The following is a 16,987-nucleotide window of genomic DNA, read 5'->3' on the forward strand; positions in this document are numbered from 1 at the left end:
CACGTGTTACTTACTTGTAATTCCAATTAAAACTAAGCAAACCAATTTTCATGTATGCGATTTTTAAACTGGAAATTATTTTATAACAATATCTTATATGTAACGACCGTGATATAATTACACATCCAGTCTTTTTCTCATAAAATACGTAGTTTAAATATTTTTATTCTATAAGATGATTATTCACCTATAGGACGAATGCTACTTCAATGTATGTCACAGTCACAATATATTAGAGTTTAAGTATATTATTTATATTTTTAAAATACATATCTTTTTTTTTAATTCCCAATGAAAACATACATGTAAAATTTAATCCCGTAAATATAGTTGTGAGAAGTTAATCATAATGCATTCCATTTTTCTTATTGGTCCGTTTTATGATATTTTGATAAACAACCAATAATCGTGTTTATTGGAGCACATTTGTATATATTGTGAGACCAACCCAACTGCCGTATTCGCAAGAAGCCGGGGTTATTTGAAGAATTCTGTCAATGTCTATTTCCAATTTTCTTGAATAGACACAACATTTGAATTAGATACAGTTACAAATTATAAAAACGTAAGGCTTCGTGAAGTTCCCTAACCCCCGCACTTCTCGGGGAGTTTTTTTACAGGTTTGAAATAGTCAAAAATTTCACTTGTTTATAAATTCTATTGCGAAATATCATTTGGCGGTATTTTTCTGAGACGAAAGTAATCATTCTTAAAACTATTAAATTGACAGAATATTTTATTCTTTAGGGACAGTAATAAGAAGAGGTGTAAAATGATGCACAGAAGAGGAGGTAAACGAATACGTATGGATGACCCAGTGCCTCCAGAGTATGAGGCACCAATGACTCCGATGACTCCCATGAACGATAACTCGGGAGGAGAAGCGAATGAGTCTTATTCTACTTACACGCCATATAGTCAAACACCTCAAACGCCTATACATAATCCAACGTAAATATAATGTTGCACATCTACAATTATAAATGTTTCATTATGTTGTTTTACATTAATTTTACATATAAATTTTAATATACTTGAGTCAATTTATGTGGTTTTATAATGTTACATGTTACATGTTACGTTATTTTAAACACGTTATACTTTCAGAAAATTTATGTAATATCGATACATTGTATTATATAATATTATTTTCATTTAGACCCGAGCATTATTCGTCCGAGAGCTACAGTTCACCTGGTACATCGCAGCACCAATACCAAGAACAAGCAGGCAATTTTGAGAACCAATCTCAATTCGAACAACCAATGACACCAGCAACTCCAACGAATATGAGGATCACAAGAAATACACGCGCTAGGTTACGTGGTATGTTTCTGGTTAATATTACTTTTGTTACTAATTGTTGTAAATTACAATTATTATTTCTAGGGGGCCCAATACAACAACCAAAATATAAAGAAATAGATACAGACTTTGTTCCAACTACCAGCAATAGGGGAAGAGGGGGCGGTGGACGTGGACGTGGAAAGAGAACACATCACTCGCATAGTCTAGAAGATGAGGCTAGTCTTTATTATGTCATCAGGAATAATCGTTCTTCGTTGACTGTATGTATATATGTATATATGTTTAAAAAAATATTAGACATTAAAAATGACAAATTTAAAAATTACATTTATTTTTATATTGTTTTCATCATATATAGACTATTGTCGATGATTGGATAGAAAAGTACAAAATCAATAAAGAAAATGCTCTTCTCATGTTAATGCAATTTTTCATTAATGCAAGCGGTTGTAAAGGTCGAATTACTTCTGAAATGCAAGCAACGATGGAACATGTGGCAATAATACGAAAAATGACTGAAGAATTCGACGAAGTACGTTGATATTGTTTTTACAAATAAATGTTTATCATATTTAATCAATATTGATTTATAATTTAGGAAAGTGGAGAATATCCATTGATAATGACTGGGCAACAATGGAAGAAATTTCGTGCAAATTTCTGCGAATTTGTTCAAATTTTAGTTCGACAATGTCAGTATTCAATAATTTATGATCAGTTTTTAATGGATAATGTAATTTCGTTATTAACCGGTCTTTCGGATTCACAAGTTCGAGCTTTTAGGCATACGGCCACGCTTGCTGGTAAGATAAATACATTTTTCTATAAATATATTGATACTTGTATATTTAGAAATATAATAATGTTAATATTATTTGTAGCTATGAAACTTATGACGGCATTGGTGGATGTTGCTTTGACCGTATCAATAAATTTAGATAATACACAACGACAATATGAAGCTGAAAGACAGAAAGCTAGAGAAAAAAGAGCAGCAGATAGATTGGAATTGTTAATGGCTAAACGCAAAGAACTTGAAGAAAACATGGATGAGATTAAAAACATGCTTACATATATGTTCAAATCTGTATTTGTGCATCGGTACAGAGATACATTACCAGAAATACGTGCAATTTGCATGGCAGAAATTGGTGTTTGGATGAAAAAATTTCATCAAAATTTTTTAGATGATTCTTATTTAAAATACATAGGTTAATAGAATTTTACCAACATTAAAAACTAGTACACAATGCTATACGACATCTGTATGAATTTATTGTAATTTCTCAGGTTGGACATTACATGATAAAGTTGGAGAAGTTCGATTAAAATGCCTTCAAGCATTGCAACCATTGTATGCTTCGGAAGAATTAAAAACTAAACTTGAACTTTTTACAAGTAAATTTAAAGACAGAATTGTTGCAATGACATTGGATAAAGAGTATGATGTAGCAGTACAAGCTGTGAAACTTGTTATCTCGATTTTAAAGCATCATAGAGAGATTCTTACCGATAAAGATTGCGAGCACGTCTACGAACTTGTTTATTCATCTCATCGTGCTGTTGCACAGGCAGCAGGTGAATTTTTAAACGAACGACTATTCCGACCGGATGACGAAGCAGTAGCGGGTGTAAAGACTAAGCGTGGGAAAAAGCGTCTACCTAACACACCACTTATTCGAGATCTTGTTTTATTTTTCATTGAATCGGAGCTTCATGAGCATGGAGCGTATTTGGTAGATTCTTTGATCGAAACAAATCAGATGATGAAAGATTGGGAATGCATGACAGATTTATTATTAGAAGAGGCTGGACCCGTAGAAGAAGCTTTAGATAATCAAAAGGAAACATCTTTGATCGAATTGATGGTTTGCTGTATAAAACAGGCCGCTACGGGTAAGCTTCCTGTTTTGCATTTGTCTTTAGAAAATTGTATAGTATTGGTGAAAATTTAGTTTAATTTTGAAAATAGGTGAAGCTCCGGTTGGTCGGGGACCAACTAGGAAGATTTTGTCGGCAAAAGAAATGAAGCAAGTTCATGATGACAAACAAAGATTAACGGAACATTTTATACAAACATTACCTCTTTTACTTGACAAATATAGAGCAGATCCCGAGAAGTTGGCAAACTTACTTGCTATCCCTCAATACTTTGACTTGGATATTTATACGAAATCTCGGCAAGAGCAAAACTTAGATTCATTGTTGAATAAGATTCAAACAATTGTAGAAAAAATGCACGACACTGAAGTTTTGGATACAGCTGCGAAAACATTGGAACATATGTGCATAGAGGGACACGCTATTTTCACTAGGTAAACTTTTCTTATTTTTCTCATAAGAGATAAGTAAATTTAACGTTTAACATGTTTCAACATAGGTGTGACGTAGCGCGTTCAACATTAATCGATTCTATTGTAAATAAATATAAAGAAGCTATTGATGAATATAGAAATTTGATAGAAGGAGACGAAGAACCGGATGAAGATGAAACGTTCAATGTTGTACAGTCCCTTAAAAAAGTTTCAATATTTTATTCCTGTCACAATATGAATCCATGGGGAATATGGGATTCTTTGTACAAGGACATCGAAGATGCCAAGGACCCAACGAAGTACTAACATTATGTATAACGTACATATAGAAATTTCAAATACATACATAGCAGGTATCAAAGGTTTAAAGAGTTATACTTGTTACAGGTGTTTGCCACATGAAGCAGTTAAGTATTGTATAAGTGCATGTTTCTTCGCAATTTTGTGGGGACAAAATCACCTCATGGAATCTGTAGATTCTGGAAATCGAGGTGAAGATGAATGTCGACAATTGAAGGAACGTTTACATTCTTTTATGGGTTCCATGCGTCACTTCGTTAGTGGTGATGGAAGCGACACGGTAATTAATTTCTTTCTAAATATCTTTATCGATACGTCATGTAAATAATATATAATATCTGTTAATATTTCTTTAGCCTTCTCCACCAATTTTAAGAGAAGAAGCATACAATACAATATGTGATTTATTGGTAGTGTTTTGTAATCAGTTAATAACGCATTCTAATCCTTTGATGCATCAGTTAGTGTACGAACCTGATCAAGCAATGCAATATATGCTTAATCGGTTCATACAGGAGTACGTATTTTTTGAAGAAGAAGATGGTACGTGACCTTTAGTAGAATACTTTTATTGCGATTTTTCATTTAAAAACAAACAGAGTTAATCAACATACAGTATTTTTTACTTACAGACGAACATGACGAACATTCAAAAATTGAAGAGTTGCATAAAAGGAGAAACTTTTTAGCTGGTTATTGCAAGCTGATTGTATATAATATGATACCCACAAAAGCATCGGCAGATGTGTTCAAACATTATGTAAAATACTATAATGATTATGGCGATATAATTAAAACTACACTAGGAAAAGCTAGAGATATTAATAAAACAAATTGTGCTTTGACCATGCAACACAGTTTGAATATTTTGTATAATGAAATAGTAGCTGAAAAAAGTAAAGTGAATAGAAATAGTGAAGAATTTACTGCTATAAAGGTTTGTACTTGCTTATAAGCATTTGGTATTATAAATGTATACATTAATAATTGAAAAATATTGATTTCAGGAACTTGCAAAACGATTTGCTTTATCGTTTGGCTTAGACGCAGTAAAAAATCGTGAAGCAATTACAGCTTTGCATCGAGCAGGTGTGCTTTTCGCGGTAACTCCACCAGACAGTATAGAACAAGATCCTACTGGTCCACCACCAAATTTATCTTTTCTTGAAATCTTATCTGAATTTACGAATAAACTTCTTAAACAAGATAAACGTCTCGTGTGAGTAAAATCCTTATTCACAGATTTCTATAATGTTACCTGTATTTGTACTATGACTAATTTTTATATTTATATTTTAGATTAAATTTCCTCGATAGGAGACTACAAGCTGGAATGCCGTCCTCGCGGGGAGAGGATTGGCAACCTTTACTTTTGTACAGAAACAGTCTCTTACATGGCGAAACCGATCAAGTTCCAGTGACAAGTAAACGCGCTTACACAAGACGTAAAAAGGATCATTTAGCTGGTATGTTGATACATTTAATATAAATTTAAAAAATTCAAATCCATATACTCGAATTAGAATTTTCAAAGATTTATTTATAAAATTTTAGTACTGTTTTTATTTTAGAATTACACTCTAATACATTAAAACGTAATTATTTTTATTAAAAATCTTTACAGAAGAAGAAGAAGTAGATGAGCCTGAAGAAGGTTCTGATCATGAATTTTTGGGGTGAGTTGGGTGTTTACACCAAACTAATACAGAGTAATATATACCTTACATTTTATTTATTGAAATCATTATGAAAGTAGAACAATTACACACTTGCAAGTAATCGCTATATGTAATACTTGATAAAAGTTTGTAATGACAGCTTATTAACTCTTAAACGACGGGACGCTTGCGAGAAAGTGAACACTTGTGGCCAGAACCATATCTATCATATATGATGCCTTCTATCTCCTGAACTATTTAAATTAAAATGGTCCAACAAAATGCATTATTTTATTTATAATAATCTATTCTTTGTTAGAGATATTCCGTTTATAGTAAATAAGTAAAACAAAAAATACAAATTTTAAGAATTTCAATTCAGAGATCGAGAAAAGACTGAGACTACATTTACCTTTAGGATAAGTGTATGTATATTGAAGCATGAACGATATCAAACAATTTCACATCGTTTACGCAAAATGTGCTGCGCTGAGTCAACCTTAACGGGCATCATATCCTTTTGGAAGTTTTACAGGATTACACTGTTTAACAAATAAAAATCTTTCCCTGATTTTTTATAATACTCTCTAGATGGATCTTGTAGAGTTTCTCGTACTAAATACAAATCTGAGAATAGAATTTATCTAATTTCGAAAAAATATCAGTTTTTGTAGAAATGCACGATTTTATGAAAAGATAAAGCATATTGCGTGAAAATTAAAAATGCTAAAATGTTCAATTTAGTCTTAATAGATGGAGGAAATTCATAAATATATTATCAGTGTATAGTGTTATTAAATTATTGTAAATGGTCAGAAAGTTTTATAAAAATATACATTATATTATATTCGAGAAATTTCTCGCTATCTATTAAGACTAAATTTAATATCGCAACATTTTTAGTTTTTTCATTTTTCCCGAAAATCTTACCTTTTCGAAAAAGCAAATTTTTTTAAACTAAAGGTGACGAAGCAATTCTGCTTTCGTATTTCTATTAAAAACGAGATATTTTACGAGAGTTGTCTACATATAGTATAAAAGTTTTTTTATTTGTTGAAGAGTTTTGTAAGCGTTTTCATATGGGAATGTACATCATTTAAGGGTTAATGTACAAAATTCATATATGCAGCATGTTTTTTTTCTTTTTCTTTTTTAAATTTACATTTGTAAACGGACACTGAATAGTTTTAGAAGGTAGTGCAAATTTAGATGTTACATTTAGGTGCTTACGTAGATATTTTAATTCACCATGTATTGTGCACATTTCTATCTCATTTACTATCGTTAACATTGCACTGCAATATTGTCGAATGCTAAAATAAATCTGCATTGTCGGTAGTTTAATTGCTAATAGAAACTATCTTCCTCTTTGCTGTATTTTATTTTGTGTTATTGCTTTCTACTATATGCTTTGCTAAAATGTATTTGTTACTGTAAGACGTCATATTGCTATCAAATATTTTAATTTAAACATGTAAGATATTTAAAGTAGTAAAGTAAATAACTTTATAATTTGCAACGCAGCATATTATATGTATACATATTAATAATTTTAATTTTTGTATCGTGTCAAATATCGTTAAAGATAGAATATTTTTAAAATAATAGTGGTTTACCCTTTTATCAACTAATTGCATGTTTGTGCTTAATTTATTAATGAACATTTATTACCATTGGCGTCTTTACGTACATCATAAATCTGTTGTGTTCGCATGGGTAGTAATCTTTTATGAATCGCTTGTTGCAGGCTACCTGATCGTTATTCAAGCTAAGAATTAGACTTTTTAGCAAAATATATAATATATGTAATCATATAAGGGGCAAAAATTGTATAAGGAATTGATGAGGTCTATTGTTCTTGGTGCCTGTTTTAAAATCAACTTTCAAACTAGTGTAAGGAATTAACAAGAATATATATGTAATATTGTCAAGTTGTACAAGGAATCAATGAAATCTGTTGTTCTTGGTGCCTACTTTCAAAGCAACTCACCTTCTATAAACTAGTGTAAGGAAAATAAGATAAAAATGCACAATAATAATGTTGAAATAATGAAACGATAATATTTTTGGAATGCCTGACAAAAAAGTACATAGAGAACGATGTGTGTTCTGTTGAACCTAAGAACTTAAAAGCAAGTAAGTCTAAAATACTTTGTATTCTGTTTATATATTGATAATATACAAATTGGTGATAGATACGATAAACATGTGATATTAATTAAAATAAGACCCTCTTCTCCCATAAGTTCCTGAATCCTGCTTTATCAAAATTTGAAGTCCATAGCGATTAAGTAATGCTGCACTTTGTACAGCTTTCTTCTTGAAATTTGCAGGAAATGTGACAGAATTAACCCATCATTTTACATTTCCTGCTTAACATCGGATTCTTACATTTTGTATTTTTTAACACGCCGTTCTCTATATTCATCGCAATATTCTAGACATGTTTCTAGGTATTTGATTTGTTAATACCTGGGTTAATTCTACGAATTTTGCTTGGATACTTTATTATTGTTCCTTCAGATGTAGTGATGGAATGCAATAATACGTATGTACGTGAAGTGTAATTCTGTAATATATGTGTATGTTGTATCACATGGACCATGCGTGTGAAAGTACAAAGAGTTACTTAATATAAAATTTTTGTCCCTTTATTTATGAAATTAGCTCCAACGTATTTCCATCAATAATAACTTGTTCTTTCAGCAAACACAAGAAGAAACGCGGTCCAAGAAAACACCAGTGAGTAACTTATATATCATTTCGAGTTTTATATCTTTAAGTTATCTTTTTTCTAAGTAGATTAAATTTAGATTTACACTTGCGTACAATAAAGTAATTCTAAAAAATATTGTATGAAAACATAATGGAATAACACTATTCCGTTTATATAGAAAACCGCTAGAAACGGTATTCGTGAAATATATTTAAATGTTGTGCACCCTTTGTAGTACCATTAGCTTAAATCTTTATTTCAGATTAGCCGTTAATAAAGTATCAATAACTCGTGGATCTAGGGCAGCTGTCTTTTACGAATCCGGCGATACCACACAGATGCAGACGTCTCCAACAGCAATCATTGAAGATGTATCAACCAGTCCATCTCAAGATATAGATAATAAACTTAAGACATCGCAGATTCAATCGAGGTCGTAAGTAATCAATTTTTCTGATTCAGCAGATTTGAAATATTGTGTGTATTATCATACAATTTTTTTTTTATTTTTTTTTTTTAGACGAAGAAGTCAAGATCATGCAGAACCAAGAGAGTTAAGAAGAACCGCTAGGAATTCTGGTCGCTATGTAGAAGGACAATATATGGTAAGTTGTAATAATTTACAATTACGAGATATGTGTATATAATTTATAAAATATATAATATTAAAATTATCATACATTAATTTTTTTTAATAGTAATTTAATTATAATAGACATACATATAATTATGATTTAAAATATTAGTATACAAAATCATAGTACAAATTTTTAATTACTATATTCCTAAGTATAGAATGAAAATTTATTTTACAGATATTGAGATTTGTTTGTAAATTATTTAGTATAATTTAAAATTCTAAAATTTTTAACTAAAGTTAAAAATATTTTATTATAAAATTATACCAGTTTAATAAGCCATATTATGAAATAATTAAAATTTGAATAAATTTCAAATTATTATAATAGTCCCCATTAAAATAACGAAACATCTTTGTTATAGGAATCTGATTCCGAATAATGAAGTACAATAGAAAAGAATGCATTGCATCCAAGATGGAAGTATTCCAAGAGGAGGTGATTTGTCATATATTTATAATACATGTATCGGATTGAATAGGTTTCAAATAGTATAATATATAGAACTTATTCAATCAGCTACATATACAACATAAAGTAATAGAATTTCTAATCGATCGTCGAGTTTCATTTTATGTTGAGAAATTTCTAAAAATTTTCTTTAAATCATTCTTATGAAATGGTTTTGTTATTTAAAATCGCATATTTTCTTTTTAATTCACCATATCACATTACACATGACATACCATATATTTCGTAACATTGGCGTTTTTATATTAATATAACTTTTAAATATTATTGTTGCTATAAAACTATTTAATGAATTGTCTAAATAAATGACTACAATGTATAAATTATGAACATTTTTTTTCTTGTATGCTTAAATTGCCCACTGTAAACAAAATTATAATTCTAGTTCTATTTTTCTGTACAATTCTTATATGTCTTGATAGAAAAAAAGTAATTATTCCCTTGCGGTTACAAATATCATTACTAATCGAATACTTCCATTTTACGTACGTGATTATTTTCATCTATCACTCGTGGGACGGTATTTACGGAAAATGCTACTCCTTCTACGACCTTTTGGTGTCACTGTAACATTCTATTAAAATATCGTTACATATAGTTATATATGGTTAACTTTTGATTTCAATATTTTTTAAATATACATTAGATATTAATAAATATACGAAGAAGAGAAAATTTTAGAGTTAAATAGTATCCTTATCCTTACTTCGTCTTGACGTCTTGAAGTGAATAGACTCTTTAGTGTGCGTGGTGTAGTTGTTGTTCTCTCTTTATTCCTCTCTCTTAATATTCTTGAATTTGGACTCTTCAGATCATTACCCATCGATGTTTAAAAACAACATGTGAAATAATATTTACTCATATCAAATAATATTTACTTTTGTGTAAGTACAAAATGATCGTCGCAGATAACTTACTTGTAATGACGCTTTTCCTCCATTTTTACTAGGTGTCGGAGGACCAGGTTTTTTATATGACGTCTATATAACATATAAATCATAAAATGTAACATTGGATCAGAAATACGAATTTTCGATTGCAAAAACGGAGATCTAGACAAATTGAATTGTAATTATTTTTATTATATCAAAAATTATATAATTAATTATAAAAAGAATTAATTGGAGGTTCTGGAAATCCATTATTTATTTTTTGATCCAAGATGCTTACCTGAGTTCTATCCTTTTTTTTGACCTTATGTTCGGGAAGTAAACTCTGACTTAAGCTATCATTAAATACTTCATCTGTTGCTGAGCCTGTCTACAATTAAATTTAGGATTGTATGTAGAAAAACACAAGCACGATATAAGATACATGAAATATTTATGTCATACATGACTTGCATGTAGAATTTATTGCTTACTTTAATTTCTTCTTCTGTAAATGATAGGGGATGAAATTGCATTTCTGCAGGGTAAGAAGATTTCAGATGTGGTTTACAAAGAGCATTTCTTTTTTTCAGAATAGATAATCGATCTATATCGGTGTCGAGCGATGAATGGCCGTTTTTCATATCGGCTATAAAATTAAATTCATGTCATTAATAATTTATAATTTTAAAAATTACTTTATTTATTTAGTAAGTTTATTTTAATTTACCTAAATAAATATTATCAAAAATTTCTCCCTCTTCGTCTTCTGCATTAAATGCATTGCCCATTGATTGTATGCTCCTAATACTGCATCTTCTTTCATAAGTAGTTTTCTCCTGTATTACTGCAATTTTGTGTAAAACTTCTTCTCTATTTTCTCCTGATAGTAAATTTCTTTTTTCGTAACTGAAATAAAAAGTTTTGAACAATTTTTGTAAAATACTAGAATGAAAGTTAACTTTAAATTATTTATTATTATTATAATTACTCTAACTTGGAGCTTTGGTGTCCCATTGCGGAAACGACCTGTTGATCAAAATTTTGATATTTAGCTTTAAGTTCTGTCAATTCATTTTGTAATTTTTCCTTTTCTTGTCGTTCACTCAACAGTTTCTCTCCGACATTCCAAATTTGTGAACTCATGTCAGCAACATGTGCCTTATATTTACTTAATTCGTCTGCCTGCTTACGACACTGTATTTCCATTTTTCTTTGCAACGACTCTAATCTTGCCTGTATGCATTGGTCTTGTTCTCTGTTCATCTTTGATATTTGTTCATTATACGCTGTTTTCTATAATAAACATATTATAAGAACAAGCGGATCATAATGATACCAAAAATAAAAGGTATTATATATTATATGCTTACCATTTTAAGTTTAATTTCATCTAATTTATTTTTATATTTATCGTGAATGTCTTTCAACTGATTATCAACATCTTCTTTTTTTAGCCGCTTGCTTAATTCATCCCTTTCTTCTTCTAACTTTAAGATTTCTTTCTTTGATTGCATTATTTCTACTTTCAAATTTTCAATGTTCTTCAATAAAGGTGCCTTTAGCTGTTCTATATGACCTTCGAATTCTGTGCTTTTCATATGTGCACAATCTAATTTCCTTCTTAAATCATTCTTCTCTTCGAGTAACTTATTTATCTGTAACTTTAATTTTTTCTCAATTTCAGACTGATATTTTATTTCATCAGAATTTAAGTTGATTTCAAACGTCGTAACTAAGTTAGAGAAATCATTTATTTCATCATGAAATTTAATATCTTTTTGCAATATCATACTCTTCTGTAGCTCTACTTCCATTACTGTCCTTTCATCTGAATAATTATCATAAGAAATATCGAAAGCTTGTTCATTATTTGTTGGATTTAAATAAGTATTTTTTAATGTTTGTTCAGCCCATAAGAACTTTTGCCACAAAATAGTATACAGGAATTTTATATTTTGCAAGTGATGAACATTAAGCCTAGACAAGGTATTTTCAAGGTGCGTTTTTTTGGTTTGTATATGTTTTAATACATCACATACAGATGTATCCATTGCAAAAATACTACAGAATTTTATTAACAATTTATCCCACTTTTGTTTTAATTCATCTATGGATATATTCAAACTTTCTCTTGATTTTATAATATTTTGTAAAGAGTCTCTCAATGATTCCTTGTGCTTGATAAGATCATTTAAATGTTTTATGCGTTTCTCCTCTAAATTTTCTAGTTCCTGCATCTTATTTTTCAATAATTTAATTTCTTCACATTTTGTATCATAGTTATTTACAATTAATTTTTGCTTCTGCAAGGTTTCCTTTAAGTTTGTGTTTATATTAGATAGATATACAATGCATTTGCATGATGCATTAACAGTATTAATAGATGTGCGTACAGTATTTAATACATCGTCAGTTTTATCACTATTATCCGTCCACGAAAAATCGTACTCATCCTCATAAATATTTTCATCGTTCGAGCTTGCTTCTGCTATTATTAATTTTAAATCAGTTATTGAATGTTCTAATTCTTTACAAACCCGTACAGTTTCTAATTTTTTTATGTCTTCGATTTTACAATTGTCTTTAGTTTTATTATGTTCGCTTTTTTCTCTTCTCAACAACTCTTGCAATTCTTCCATAGATTTCATTTGTTTGTATGATTCAATTTCAAGTTCTGAGTTTTTGCTTTGCAAATTTTGACATAACAACTTTTCATTTTCTAATTGTTTATGAAGTGCATTTTTCAATTCATAAAATTCTTTCTGTATCTGATCTAATTGTAAAGTTTTTTCCTTTAAGGCTTTTTCCTGAGTCGACAAAACTGCATCTTGATTGGTTCTTACTTCCTGAAAATTTAAAATGATTTCCTTCATTTTTATTTCAGAGGCAATTGTTTCTTTCGATAAGTTTTCAAATTTATTTCGTACAAGGTCCAGTGTTTCTTGTTTTAATTTTCTCTCTACATTTAACCGATCCAACTTCTGCTGTTGCTCCAGCAGCTTAATTTCCAATTCTTTTATAAAGGTTTTCGTTTTAGATTCTTCTTCCATTTTCAGACGAACAATGTGTTTTTTTTCTAACTGTAGAGAAGTAATTTCTGCTACCAAATTTTCAATTTTAGCATCTTTGAATTTTAATCGATCTGACATATTACATGCTTCTTGTTGAAATAATTTAAGTTTGTCGTTTATATTATTTAAGTCAAGTAAAATTTGTTCACTTTGAGATTTAAGATTCTTACGTTGTTTTTCTAGCGTTTCATTATTTTCTTCAAGCTTCTCCAATTTTTGTTCAGATATCATTAACTTTTCTTTAGCGCTTATTGCTCCTGCCTCTAAATCATTTATTGTCTGCTTATATTTTGACAAATTATCTTTTAGCGTAGTATTTAAATTTCGACTATCTTTCAATTCTTTTCTATTATCAGCAAGTTTGTCTTCAATTTCTTTTCTGTGCAACTGTTCTTTAGTAAAATTATTATACATCATTTTATAAGCATCTAAAATGTTTTTAATGGTTTCTTCGTTTTGCTTTTGACATTCATTTAATAAATGAAATAGATTTTTCTTTGTTGAATAGAATTCTGTTGCAAACGCATGAAAATTTTCTTGTAAAGTCTTTATACCTATCATAGAAGATTTTAACGCTACATTTTTTTCATTCGCTTCTTTTGTAAGCGTACATACTTCGTTTTCTAAAGCTTGTTTTTCAAATTGAATTTTCTTTAGACATGAAATTTCAGTAATATATTGATCCACAGTAGTAGTAAGTTCTCTAATTTTTATCATATTTTGTGTAATAGTTTCCTCGAATTTTGAGATTTCCATATTATTTTGTTTGTCCTTTTCTTCCAATTCGAATATTCGAGACTGATATTGTTGTGCTTTTAATGTCATTTCTTCCATTGCATTATTCAATGATTTTATTTTTGTTTCTTGTATAATATATTTTTCTTCAAAATTATGTAACAATGTATAAAGAGCTTGTATAAGTTGAATAGTTGTTGCACCATCTAAATTATTATTTTCGCTATCATTAATATCTAAATTATGAATTATAATTTCTTTTAAATTCGTGTTGCAATTTTCAATAAAAGTTTTATATGAATTATTTTGATGTGTTAAATCTTCAATACATTTAACATTTTCATGTATTTGCGCTTTTGCTTCTACAAGTTCATTATTTAGTTTCATACTATTTGTAGTTTCATTGTGTAATGATTCTTCTACATTTTTAATCTTTTCTTTCAAAGAAACTACTTCAATGCTTAAAATATTTTTCGATTCTTCGATTTGTATTAAAGATTCCTTCTGAGAGGTACATAAATCTTCTAAATTTTGATTTTGATTTGTTAAAGACATCTTTTCTTCTTGTAAGGATTCAACCTTTTTAGTTAATTTATTCAAAGCAGTGTTTAATTTAGTTTCTGTATCTTGTAACATTACTGTTTTTTCTTGTAGCTGTTGTGTTACACTTTTATAGTCTCGACTACTAAATTCTAACTTTTTATTTAAAACATCAACCTGAGTTTTCAATGATGCAGATTCTTCTTTTGCTTCTTGTAATTGAATTTCAATTATTGAACTCAAAGCTTCACTATTATTTAAAGGTAATAAAGATGGGCTTAAGGGTGCTACTCCATCAATTTCAAAACTTCTTTCTGTAACGTGTGTCTTATTAAGTTCTTTTAAATAAGTGCATAATTCCTCGTTAGTCGATCTAAGATTCATTAACTCTCTGTCCTTAATTTCTCCCTGAATTTGCAAGTTTTCTAAAGACTTTTCACAATTTTTTACTTTTTCTCTAAAATATATGTTTTCTTTTCTTATTTGCGCTAATTTTGTCGATAAATTGTCATTTTCTACCTCAAGCTTATCTATTTCATCTTGTTTTTGCACTAGCCTATCTTCTAAAAAATTTATTTCCCTTTTATAATATTGTTCACGATCTGTGGTATTTTCATTTGTTGTACAAGATTGTGGAGTATGTATTTTCATTATTTCTTTACGTAAAACTGCTATTTCTGTAATCTTTTCTTGTAACTTTTTCTGTAGGCTTTGAACTTTGTTTTGCTGTATTTTTATGTCCTCTTGTAAATCAGTTTTCTCAAATTTTTCCACTTCCAATTGGCTCCTCAACCTTCTTAATTCACGATTTCTTTCATTCAATAGTTTATAATTCTGGGCAGATTGTGCAATAGGAGAACTTAAAAAATCCTTTAGTGATTGTGTTTTTGGTGTCTTTGGTGTTTTTGGTACATTATTGCCTTCTACCTCGGTAATTATTCTTCTTAATATCTCTCTATTTATTCGTTTTTCGAAAGGAATAATCATTTCAACAAATGCTTTAATTTTTAGTTGAGTTTCATGCTGTAATTTGTTACTCATTGGCCCATAAAATATCGGTTCGTGTTGACATACATGCAATAAAAATAAAGAAGCAACGTCCAATTGTTCCATTTCTCCAACACATTCTTTGTCAAATTTAAACTCGGGATAATCATCTATATGAAATCATAAGAAGTACACCAATTAAATAACTATTTAATATAATTAAACAATATGTATATGTGCACAGACCTTGTAAAAATTGCGTAATAATACGATTTGTACCTAAATTTTCCTTATCACCTTCCCAAGAACTATAAAATAAAATTTATATAAATAAACAAAATTTAATGATAACATACAGATATATTATACTTTCTGCTTATTTCATACAAAAAATTTGTGTTAACCAATATTTTCCATTTTAATTAAGCATAATTAACTAGAATAGCACTTACCATAATTCTATTAACTTTTTATAGAACTTTCCATCTTCTAATTCTTTTAAGTCTGTGACATTCCTTTCTGTCACATCTAAGGAATTGAGCTAAAACATTATTTATTTCAGTATTAATTTAGAATATATATATATATCATTCTACATCATATTAAAAATATACAATCTACAGCACTTTATTATGTTTATAAAACAGTAAAAACTTTTTGTAGTTTTAAATAAACTTTGTTATGATTATCTATGACGATAATTTATAATAGTAAAATAGGAATTACAATTTTTGTTTATTCATTTAAATGTTAATCAAGTTTATTACCACTTGTTTTGTAATAACGATTACCTTTGGTTAAATAATAACGTTGACTAATTACTTCTCACGCACTTCAATTTACATAATATTGTTACTTACCCATTCCAATATTACTTGGAGCCATACTCTCATGACTTTTTAAACAAGAAATTACTTAGTTATAATTGTAGAAACGATAAAACCACAAACTTAAATAGCTTTCCGTCTCGTAACGTTCCATGGAAGATACGTTTAATTTCAAACAACTACTACTTCTTCACATCGCAGGAAGTAAAGTATTTCTCTAACGAGATAACATAAATTTCCCTAATTTTATTTAAAGTCCCTAGAAATTTATTCAAATTTAGAGTTTTTAATGAACACTATTCTCTTAACTATTATTTCTATAGTAAATTATTAATACACAACTCTATAAGATTACTATCCTTTTCTTTTTTAAACCAGAAATAAAGGATTGCGTTACATTATTACTCGTGCGGCACGGGCCCGTGGCCGTCGTGCGATAGAATATGTCGGCTGCCGGCTTTTCCCACAAGTGCTACACTGCTCTCAAGAAAGTTGAAGAATATTGTACATAAAGTTTAAACTACTGTTGTGTTAAGTAATTTTTTAAAT

The 16,987-nt window shown here is 29.1% G+C and overlaps 2 protein-coding genes across 5 annotated transcripts; one reads left to right on the forward strand and one right to left on the reverse strand.

Moving 5' to 3' along the window:
* Window positions 1-436: 436 nt before the first annotated feature.
* Window positions 437-9,658, forward strand: LOC122404708 (cohesin subunit SA-1). 4 transcript variants are annotated; one of them, XM_043408908.1, is made up of 20 exons: window positions 437-565; window positions 748-951; window positions 1,160-1,326; window positions 1,390-1,568; window positions 1,667-1,840; window positions 1,907-2,111; window positions 2,190-2,519; window positions 2,599-3,204; window positions 3,281-3,623; window positions 3,689-3,922; window positions 4,011-4,203; window positions 4,280-4,466; window positions 4,556-4,860; window positions 4,931-5,142; window positions 5,223-5,389; window positions 5,548-5,599; window positions 8,288-8,323; window positions 8,560-8,733; window positions 8,818-8,902; window positions 9,300-9,658. In XM_043408908.1, exons 2-20 carry the CDS (start codon window positions 773-775, stop codon window positions 9,315-9,317), a joined length of 3,846 nt encoding a protein of 1,281 aa, XP_043264843.1. In that variant the 5' UTR covers window positions 437-565; window positions 748-772; the 3' UTR covers window positions 9,318-9,658. The 4 variants fall into 4 exon arrangements, with proteins under 4 accessions (XP_043264843.1, XP_043264842.1, XP_043264844.1 ...); XM_043408907.1 differs by having other exon boundaries at window positions 439-620; XM_043408909.1 differs by having other exon boundaries at window positions 439-620; window positions 8,599-8,733.
* A 23-nt stretch (window positions 9,659-9,681) lies between these two features.
* LOC122404712 (myosin-2 heavy chain-like) lies at window positions 9,682-16,581 on the reverse strand. Its single transcript, XM_043408920.1, has 11 exons — window positions 16,472-16,581; window positions 16,064-16,152; window positions 15,858-15,919; window positions 11,649-15,781; window positions 11,273-11,571; window positions 11,006-11,184; window positions 10,770-10,924; window positions 10,577-10,666; window positions 10,331-10,386; window positions 10,113-10,233; window positions 9,682-9,980 (listed from the first exon to the last, which is right to left on the reverse strand). The coding sequence occupies exons 1-11, from the start codon at window positions 16,502-16,504 to the stop codon at window positions 9,906-9,908; spliced, it is 5,292 nt and encodes a 1,763-aa protein (XP_043264855.1). The 5' UTR covers window positions 16,505-16,581; the 3' UTR covers window positions 9,682-9,905.
* Between the last annotated feature and the right edge of the window lie 406 nt (window positions 16,582-16,987).

Source organism: Colletes gigas, unplaced genomic scaffold (assembly GCF_013123115.1).
Source record: "Colletes gigas isolate AHSC1104 unplaced genomic scaffold, ASM1312311v1 Colletes_gigas_Sc00003, whole genome shotgun sequence".
Lineage (NCBI taxonomy): Eukaryota > Metazoa > Arthropoda > Insecta > Hymenoptera > Colletidae > Colletes > Colletes gigas.

Coding starts and splice junctions, on each gene's coding strand:
- LOC122404712 (XM_043408920.1), bottom strand. CDS start 16,504: ATGAGAGTATGGCTCCAAGTAATATTGGAATGG. Junction 10,925..11,005: donor TTTTGATAATATTTATTTAG/GTAAATTAAAAT, acceptor TTAATTTTATAG/CCGATATGAAAAACGGCCAT. Junction 10,234..10,330: donor AAAAATGGAGGAAAAGCGTC/ATTACAAGTAAG, acceptor TTGTTTTTAAAC/ATCGATGGGTAATGATCTGA.
- LOC122404708 (XM_043408908.1), top strand. CDS start 773: ATGATGCACAGAAGAGGAGGTAAACGAATACGTATGGATGACCCAGTG. Junction 1,569..1,666: donor ATAATCGTTCTTCGTTGACT/GTATGTATATAT, acceptor CATCATATATAG/ACTATTGTCGATGATTGGAT. Junction 4,861..4,930: donor AAGAATTTACTGCTATAAAG/GTTTGTACTTGC, acceptor TATTGATTTCAG/GAACTTGCAAAACGATTTGC.